Source organism: Cottoperca gobio, chromosome 10, assembly GCF_900634415.1.
Source record: "Cottoperca gobio chromosome 10, fCotGob3.1, whole genome shotgun sequence".
NCBI classification, from domain to species: Eukaryota; Metazoa; Chordata; class Actinopteri; order Perciformes; family Bovichtidae; genus Cottoperca; species Cottoperca gobio.
The window spans coordinates 19,432,476-19,442,440 of NC_041364.1; the positions used below are offsets into that span (position 1 = coordinate 19,432,476).

The 9,965-nt window shown below is 41.1% G+C and overlaps 1 protein-coding gene across 1 annotated transcript; it reads left to right on the forward strand.

Annotated features, from left to right (window-relative positions):
• Positions 1-2,193: 2,193 nt before the first annotated feature.
• On the forward strand, positions 2,194-9,711 carry LOC115014981 (integral membrane protein 2A-like). The gene is made up of 6 exons (XM_029442146.1): positions 2,194-2,585; positions 2,976-3,113; positions 5,244-5,423; positions 6,001-6,111; positions 7,350-7,494; positions 8,318-9,711. The coding sequence occupies exons 1-6, from the start codon at positions 2,514-2,516 to the stop codon at positions 8,410-8,412; spliced, it is 741 nt and encodes a 246-aa protein (XP_029298006.1). The 5' UTR covers positions 2,194-2,513; the 3' UTR covers positions 8,413-9,711.
• Positions 9,712-9,965: the final 254 nt, after the last annotated feature.

Below are 9,965 nucleotides of genomic sequence, written 5' to 3' on the forward strand. Positions count from 1 at the left end.
CTCTCTGTCTGTCTGTCTGTCTGTCTCTCTCTGTCTGTCTGTCTGTCTGTCTCTCTCTCTCTCTCTCTCTCTCTCTCTGTCTCTCTCTCTCTCTCTCTCTCTCTGTCTGTCTGTCTGTCTGTCTCTCTCTCTCTCTCTCTCTATCTCTCTCTTCTCTCTCTCTCTCTCTCTCTCTCTCTCTCTCTCTCTCTCTCTCTCTCTCTCTGACCACTAAATGTTCTCCCATCTAGCACATGGTGATTATGGTGGGTCCACATGAAGACATGTCAGTGACGTTATGAAGTACTGAGCAGTGTCTAACTTTTTGGATCAACGCAACTCTGTGGCCAGCTGTTACCATAGCAGCTATATGTGTGTGTGTGTGTGTGTGCGTGTGTGTGTGTGTGTGTGTGTGTGTGTGTGTGTGTGTGTGTGTGTGTGTGTGTGTGTGTGTGTGTGTGTGTGTGTGTGTGTGTGTGTGTCTATGGCTTGGGAGCAGTGAAAGGGACACAATCATTTGTCACTTGCGGCTTCACATGTCTGGTATTGAAATTGATGACAAATCTATGAGGTGTGTGTCTGTGTGTGTGTTCATATTTGTTGGCCTGAGTGTGGGTGATGTCATGCATGAGAGCTTCTTTTTCTCACACTTTACAAAGCCAGCTATGCCCTTGCAGACTTTCTCAGTTTGCTGACATTGCAGACGAGGAGGAGTGTGTGTTTGTGTCTACATGTGCATGTGTGTATTTTTATTGCTTTCATTGGACGGTTGCTGCAGACCACAGGGAAACACTGGCATTCAAACTCCATCATACACGCCTGCCATCTACCATTATGACGCCCGCTGCCTCTGTGTGCCTGTGCACAAAAACACGGGTGTCCGTTTGTGTATGTTTTGCTCTTTTCAGTCTGAGAGGCACAAATTATACCTAGCAGGCTTGCTAGAAAGTTTGAGATGTAAACTGGATGGACGGCTAGTTTAATCTGCCGTTAATCAGCTCCTCGGAAAACTCACTCAAGCATCAGACACGGCAGATTGCTCTGCCTCTCCCTGTAACTCCCTCTCTGTGCGTTTCCCAGTCATCACTTTACTCTCCCCCCCGAATCACTCCATTTCACCCCCCACCTGCCTCCACGCTTCTCCCCCCCAATCATTCCTTGTTTCCCTCTGGAACGAGAGTGCGGTCGCCTCCTGGCTCCCTCCTCTGCTTTTTTCTCTTCCTCTTTTTGTGTGTGATGCTGAGAAGCCCTCAGGATTAAATCTAAGTCTTTTGTTTATCATCTCAGCTATTACTGCTAATGCTGGCTCTCCTTCTCTCTTGCTGCGTGTGTGTGCGTGTGTGTCCACGCATGCATGTGTGGGCAAGCTCTCAGATCAAACACAGCGTAAGACGAGCCCATAAACAAGCCTTCAGGACCACTTAGGGTTTTCAGGGAGAGTCAGATTTTCTGCACGGAGGGGGAGTTAGGTACAGAAATCAGCTGCTCTGTTTATGTACCTTTCAGTGGTGATTACCGGTCCAATCTGTCTGTTTAACCGAGGAAATATCATAGCCTCGCAGAGTGCGTGTGTGCTCATGTGTGTGTTTGTGGGAGATGCATGTGGTACAGTTGCAGTGCAGAGAGGGCTGGAGAGATGCCACTGAGTTGCGTGGAATTAGAGCGCTGGTGCAGCAGTAAGTGTTTATTTACTCATACATACAACTTTAACCGAGTCAGGAGAGTGAAAGCAGAGGAAGCAGAGGACCACCACAGACCAGAGGATTGAGGATATATGTCAAACATACAGTATAGCCTTGGCACAGGCCTGTGTTTCCACACAGCGCAGTGAAGGCGGTGTACTGTGTGTCAGTGTGAGTGGGCAGACGCACTGGCAGGTAGTGCCCAGGCCTGTAGGAGAGGATATATTTACAGAGTCAGTTTACAGAGTGGAATATTCACAGAGATGAATGGGCTACTTTATACACTCAAAATATTATTTTCATTACAGTTCAGTAAAATGTAGTCATTTTCGTGTCATGTGTTGTATATAATATAGTAAAGGGAGACAGGCTTAACAGAAAGTGTAAATAGTTCAAGTCTTATGGTATTAGGTTTAGTCTAATGAATGGGAAGCTGATTGTTCCTGATGGGGAGCATTTTCATTACATTAAAATACGAGGGTTTCCATCTGTGGCCACTAGATGGCGCCAAAGCGACACAAATGATCTCTCCAGAGAGGTCACTGAAGGCAATAAATGAGGCAATCACGGTTTCAGTGGTTACTGTCAAACCAGCAGTAACAGTCGTCTACATTATCACAGACGTAAGCTGTTATATGCTATGTAGCTTGGAGTTTAAGTAGCTTTTCTAGCTTCCGCTTCGGATGCCATCTTAATCCCCTCCAACCACCGGAAGCTCTAGATAAAGCCGAGGTTGCAAAGTGCGTCACAGTGCGGAGCTACTGAGAGTAAACGAGCCTGCCTGCAGCCCGGTAGCACCGACACTCTTCTGTTTGTACAAGAAACCTGAGCTAACGGTTGCACTCCAGCAGCATGGTGAAGATTGCTTTTAACTCTGCTCTGGCGCAGAAGGTGCTGGGCAAAGAGGTGCCAGCCGCTGAGAAGGTGAGCGAACGGGCTTCAGTGCGACGTCTGAGCCCCGGTGTCTGTGTTTAGCCTGGTAGCAGGCCTGCACTGACCTCAGGCACTCAGCTGTGACTGTGGACTTCATCATCATTGTTATGGCTGTTGTGTATTATCTTGCATTAGGCAAATGTATGATTAGGGTTTGTAGTGTTTCTCGCAAAATGCATGGCGAGCCTTATTGCACCTGATGCGGCAGCACCCGGTGGGACCGCCCATGTCTGAACATCAACACAGCTGTTCTGCAGAGGCCAAACATTCATGGGATTAGAGGTTGCTGACTCAAAGCTGTATGTGTTGAATGTTGATATGAAATGCATGTTATATTCTGTATTTACAGTAGATTTGTTGACATGTGTCGTGTGTGTTTAGGACCCCGAGCTGGCCTCTGCTCCAGCGGGCAACGAGGGCTCCACAGGTCGCTGTCTGCTTACCCTGCTGGGCATCGCTTTCATCCTCAGCGGGCTCATCGTTGGAGGAGCATGTCTCTATCGATATTTTACCCCAAAGGTATATATATATATGTGTGTGTGTGTGTGTGTGTGTGTGTGTGTGGTGATACTGTTATTACTAGTGGGATTAGTATTGTAATTGTCTATGTCTTTATACGTGTATTATTACTATAGGACTCATCCTGGGGAAGTATATCTGACCTGTGTAGGCCTAGTTTATCAAACAGCAACAGGGTATGTGATGTGATCCATATATTACTGTTACAAGTATATGCAAGATACACAGAATCAGTCTGTACAGGCTGCATAGTGGTTTAAATGTGCTATATAAACTATACAAAATCATTTCAATCAACAAATGTACCCATTTTGTTTATTGAACTAATTTCAACGAGTCAGAAGGTTTTGGTTACTCAGGCTGTCTGAAGGGCAGGGGCGGAGAAGGTAAGAAAGGCAGCAGTTTTCTAGACCGTAGGGCAGCCTGAAGGGCACTTCATCATGCTTTACACCTCTGGAAGGTCACCCTAGACGGCACTTCTGCTGAATCGATTTACAAAACAAAACAAAACAAAACAACCCAGATATTTCTACTGATGGACAGTAATCCTACACACAAAGTCAAACTTGTGTAAAGCATTGGCACAGAATACCCGTTTTCAGTGTTATTTTGTGTACTATTAATTTTTGAAATTGGTAAATGTCTGAGAAATAAAAAGGCAGCTAGCCTGAACGTACCAATTATATTTATCTAACTGGCAGTGTTCTTTTTTTTTTTTGCATAACTTGAAGTTGTTATTCATGAAGTCCATGAAATACTAAAGACTTTTTAGTAAAAAAAAATATATTTTTCATTGATAAATGTTACCTCTTTGTCTTTATTGCCAAATATTTAAACTCTATAATCTTATGCACCCTTTACTCTGCTTTTCATGCCATAATTTGCCACATCGGTGCCCAGCAGATTGGAGTAGATCCTGAAATTAGCAGTTATTTGCACTGAATCCAGAATTAATTTTGAATCAGGGAATTGTTTTTTATTCGAATCGTGAGATACCAAATGTATATTAATTCGAAACATGGCACAAATGAAAGAATCTGTTTCCATTGAAAATGTTGATGTCGGGCCCATTCCTGAGTGTTTGCTTAGCTGCCTTTTACTATGATAATTATTAATATTCAGATAGGAGAGCAGACTAGTTGCTTCCATGAGTCTTCCTCCAAAGTTTTTTATTTTCCCATAGCTCGAGTGGGTTAGGGGAGGGCTATTGAGTGTTACTTGAGTTTGTGAAGAGTTATTAAAGCGTCTTTTGACTGCTGATGGGACACTCTTACTTTTGTGAAAAAATAAATGCTGACTCTTGCTCACTTCTGTCTTCAGAGAAAGTGCAGACATAACCTTTTTAAATATTGCTGTGTTGTCATTGGAAGGGTCTCGCATTCAATATTTTATCTCCGTGCCCACAGGGGGTTTCTTTTCTTATGCAAATTAAGAAATGCTTAAAATGGCTTATTAAATTAATAATACAATGCATAAACACTTCTTAGTTAAAATGAGATTCAGCTGTGTTTAGGAGATTCATCCTACGAACAAATTGTCCTATTAAAGACTTAAACTTCTTACTTTAATGGATTGTATTCTGGTTTATTCATAAAACCTCTATTTTGTTATTTCAACAACAATTTTGTCAACAGCAAATCACATCAGTCCATGACTTTAATACAGATTCTGCAGAGAATAAACTCAACAGTACACAACATTATGCCACTTCTAGTCTCAGCTCATTCTTTTGGTTTGTTCTGCAGATACTTTCCACAGAGCCAAGTGTTTGTGAAGAGATGCACTTTAACCATAACAAATGCATATATAATAATTTATTTATTTATTTGTACAAACTAAGTACACTAAGCAGTGTATTCTCTGCCCCCTAGTGGTCATGTAATGCAGCTTTAAGATTAGTCAGTGCTTCTTGGTGGAATATGTTGTTTTGTTCCTGTGTATAAATGACTAAATGTTGACGTGTGACACCTCATCTTATTTTGTGAAAGATGAAATGCAACTAGATAAAGTGGGATCAAGAAGCAAATTAAAACATTTCATCACAAAACAATAATCTATTTGTTAACTATGGAGTCATGATGTCGTGCCTGTCTTTGTGTGCATCAAAGTGATTTACCTTGTGTTCTCCAGAGACTGTATCACGGTGCGATGCAGTTCAGCGACGTGTCAGCCGGAGGAGAGAGCCAGCCGTACTACCTGCCACAGGTGGAGGAGGAGGTGGAGATCTCTGACAGCATGGCCGTCATCAGCGTCCCACCTCCCCGCTTCAGACCTGGGGACCCTGCTTACATCCTCCATGACTTCAACAGGGTAACACTGACGCACTGAATGCTAGGCCTGTCACGATAATTATGTTATCGACTTATCGTATGATATATGGACATGACTTGATATTTGTGCGTTGTGTTTGTTAGAGCGTTTAGACATCTCGCTGCAAGAATAACAGCAGGGTTTTCCCCCTAACATTATAAAACTGCAGACATTGCACATGTTTGTTACCAGAGTCTTGTTTTTATTTATTGTTTTGGTTGTGTGGTTTAAATGTTAGGTTTTTCACATTTCAATTCCAATGTCTGAATATTCTCAATAATTAAAGGTTCATTGCTCTTTTGAAAGGGTGTTCTTGAATTACTATGCTATTATAGTATCATTAAATCAGTGGCATAAAATACTCTTAAAATTACAATAATATCGTTTATCAAAATTATTTCTGGGACAATATATCGTCCAACAATAGCAGTTAACACGACAGGCCTACTGCATGCCCCACGTACAGTACTGTAGATGTTGGTGCGTTAATGTGGCTTAAAAAAATCTTACCTAATTACTTTGTGTGTGTGTGTGTGTGTGTGTGTGTGTGTGTGTGTGTGTGTGTGTGTTTGAGTAGAAACTGACGGCATATCTGGACCTGACTCTGAGGACGTGCTTTGTGATCCCTCTGAACACCTCGGTGGTGCTCCCCCCTCAGGACCTCATCGACCTCTTCTCACAGCTGATGGTGAGTAGTGATCAGCTCGTGTCCTCGGGGTCTCGGGCTGCAGCTGCCAGTAGAGCAGACCTCGCTTAGATGATGGAGGAAAAACTATAGTAGCACAGCACTCTCACTCAGACTCATGCTTAAGCCCTCATATTAAGTACTTTAATGTTACCTGGTGAAATCCAGAGGTTTATAATAATTCCAGAGATTTAATCCTGTGCAAATCTGTCATGTGTTTAATTTGTAGAGTAAAAAAGTCCAGCACGCATCCCCTCCCCCCGTCCCAGACATTCTGTATTAGTTGCACTGTACGAGTAATCTCTTTTTGTTATCTCTTTTTATTAATGTTAAATATGTGATATGAAAAAAGGTGTCGGTACAACGCTAAATTAAATCTATAGTGGAAGCTTTTAATTACATTTTCATCGCTTATAAAGTTAAGAGACTAAAGAATCTACAGCCATGCTGTGAGGCACAGCAGCACCTTGAGCTAAATGCTAACGTCAGCATGACGATGCTAACATACTGATGTTAAGCAGAATGTTACAGAAAGCAACAAGAAGAAAAAAAGAAATTAAAAAATATATATATATTTATACATATACATATACATTTTCCCATGTTCACCTTCTTAGGTTATGCACAAAGTACATCTGAGGCTGATGGGAATGTAATTAGTTTTGGAAGCATAAACCAAAGTCTTTGTTCGCAAATGAAATATTTGACCTGATGATGGCACTAGATGAACAGTTAAAGGACTGCTGTCCTGATGTTTACGTGTTCATTAGATATATTTTGGTATCAGAAAAGTAATTGATTAAAAAATACTACTGGTGTTGTTATGTTACCATTCCAAACAATATGCATTTGTGATATGTTATGCTTTTTCAGATCATTCCATGTGTTTGTTTTTTAGTTTTGCGAGAGTTGATCGTGGTCAGTAGGAACAGAGGCTTGAGAACAGTCAGACTGTATTTAGGCACCGAGAGTTTAGTTTTTACTGATTCTCCACCATGACATGTTCAGTGTTTGGTGTTTGGTGGGTGCTGATGCAATCGATGAATTTCATTATCCAATGTGGAAGTATAATAAAATGCAGAAGCTTGGTGATTCATTAATTAGATAAAGTCCTTTCCCACTCTTAGTTTAACACGTTGCTGCTGTCTTGTTCACTGAGCTGCTTTTCTTTCCATGAACTCTAATAAAAGTGGTTTAAAGATGTATTATGATTCATTCATGATCCCTTCTTTGTGTCCCAGTCTGGCTCTTACCGCAGCTACTTGGTGCACGAGGACTTGGTGGTGACGGAGCGTATTGATGATATCAAGCCTCTGGGCTTCTACATCCGCCGGCTGTGTGACGGAAAGGAAACATACAGAATGCAACGCCGCTCCAGCCTCCCAGGTCTGGATGTACTGTACAGCTACACTGACATTTTGTCATGTTTGTTACGCTCCATTCATATTTTAAAAGCACCAGCACAAGTATTCCTTTCATGCTTCCATCCTTCTGTACTAGTTGATAAAATTTTCATATGGCGGATAATTCAGTTTTTAACAAAGAAATGTTGTTTAAAGTTGAGTTGTCACTCTCTGAGGAATTAGGCTATGATCATGATACTGCTGCTTCAGAGGGGAAATTCAAGAGGATAAAAGCTATGTCCTTGTCAGTTTCTTATAATATTTAGTCGGTGTCCTGCTGTGTTTATTAAGCCAAGGTTTAGTTGTATCTTAATGATAGAAAACAAACTATTTTAGTTAAGTTTTAGTCAATGAAAATGTTTTTTATCATCAGATTATATTGAACATTTCAATCAATCTGGTTAAACCAAAAATATCACCTCATTTCTTTCTGTTGTTGTCATTGTTAACTTTTAACTTAAATAAGTAAGACAAAAAAAGACCGTCGTCAATATTTCACACTCAGTTGGTGTTTCATGACGTTTGTGCCGTCTCGTCATCGTCTAATGAAAAAAAAAGGGTTGTTGACAAACATATTTAGTTTTCTGTAAACAAAATGAACACGGCTGAAAAACTGAAAATAAGACTTCTTCTTTTTTGTAATTACAGTTTTGACAAAGAATTACACACGTCAACTCAAACACTTAAAATATATGTACTTCATTTCTTAGCAAAAATGAATTTTAACAACGGTTGGACTTAAAAGGAAATGCATCAAACATGCAGTCACTTTAATAATGTGTACTTATGTTTGTGTGTCTTGTCAGGTGGAGGCATCCATAAGCGCTCCGCGGACGAATGCTTCACCATCCACCACTTTGAGAACAAGTTTGTGACGGAGACCAGGATCTGCAAGGCTTGATGGGAAAGCAGGGAAGGCGTGGGTCACTGAGTGAGTGTGTGTGTGTGCGAGAGAGAGAGAGAGAGAGAGAGAGAGAGAGAGAGAGACTAAGAGGAAGTAAGCGAAGGAGGGAACAGCTTTCAGCAGAAAGTTACTTTTGTATAAAACTCTTAACTCCAGTTTTTGCCTCCCCTTGCTTCGACCCCAGTGATCAGTGAATTTAAGTTACGCGTTATCTAGACTAACCCCCCTCCTCTGCTGTACTCCCCTCTTGCTCAAGTATTCACTAGTTAGTCTTGTACTAATAACCAGCGTCAGCCTGCTTTATAATGAATATACTCATTTGTTATGATGGTTTCTGTTCTGTTGCCGTAGCTTCCTGCTGAATTATCTTGTTGTCGTTACTGTTGCAACATCCACTCGACTCCGGACGAGAGTTTTTAGTCTTTCTCCTGAATATCCTCCTGATACCGAGAGGTCGTTCATATCAGACCAGTCTGTGTGTCAGCCTACTGTTCCACTTTTAATGGGGTTTATAAAGCAGATCTACTATATGTTATAGTGTGATATAGCACAAGTCACCCAGGAAATGTATGGTACAGCACAGTGACAGTACGCATGTAACATGGTCGTCCCTGTCTGGTAGCAGAGACGCTCGAGGCCCCGAGCTCTCGGGCACCTTTTTTTTTGTAGATATTTCCCAGAGGCCTCTGCTGTCCTGCTGCGTGATCATTTTATGTAATTAACGGTGTCATACGTGACGGTGAGCAGTCCAGCACCCTGTATGACTTTGTGTTTGTGTAGAGACTTCATTTGTGACAATGAACTTGAAGGATGGATGACGAGCTGCAGTAGTGAATAAGATAAAGGGAAATTCACCAAATTTGAAAAACACCTTTTCTTTCTGTCAGTTTTTAAATTCTTATTTATGAATCCGAGGTAGCTGTAATAAATAGCTCCCTATAGGTGGCTACAAGTTGTGCAGAACTTTATATTTAAAATTGTCACAGGAACAATGTTTGTAGAAATCTTCCCAATGAATCTGCATAAAGCAATTGTCCTTGATTTTGAAAGCCCTTAATGAAAACTTTGAAAGTATGAAAAAAAGAAATGGCCTTTTGTCAATAACTTTAAATGATTTTCAAAGGTTTCCTACTCGATGCCTGCACAGAAAGACAATCAGACAGGAAGTGTGTGTGTAAAAATGTGTTTTCTGTCTAACAATACTAGAAGAATAGATTAAAAAAACAATGTTGTGTGCAGCTACTGAAACTATTTCACTTTGTTGCTGAATAAAGTTGCATTTCTTTACCTACTGAATATTTTGGAGTTTTGCTTATTATTACAGAACCAATGAAAGCAGCACCAACACATCCTCTGCAAGATGTTAAGGCCCTGTCACACATATCCGTATGACAGAAACGTATGCTGGTGCATACGAAATATCGGCAATAGGTTGATATAAATTAAGGGTAAGTTGTGATCGTTTGAAGGACGCAGACGATACGCGAACACGTCAGAAACATGCCGGCGTATATGAAGAGTAGCTCAAAATGTGTCAGAGTCCAAATACG

What these genes read in the sequence shown, in the direction of transcription:
- LOC115014981 (XM_029442146.1), top strand. Translation starts at nt 2,514, where the DNA reads ATGGTGAAGATTGCTTTTAACTCTGCTCTGGCGCAGAAGGTGCTGGGC. An exon ending in ATCGATATTTTACCCCAAAG is followed by an intron (nt 3,114 to 5,243) that starts GTATATATATAT and finishes TGTGTTCTCCAG; the next exon opens with AGACTGTATCACGGTGCGAT. An exon ending in TCCTCCATGACTTCAACAGG is followed by an intron (nt 5,424 to 6,000) that starts GTAACACTGACG and finishes GTGTTTGAGTAG; the next exon opens with AAACTGACGGCATATCTGGA.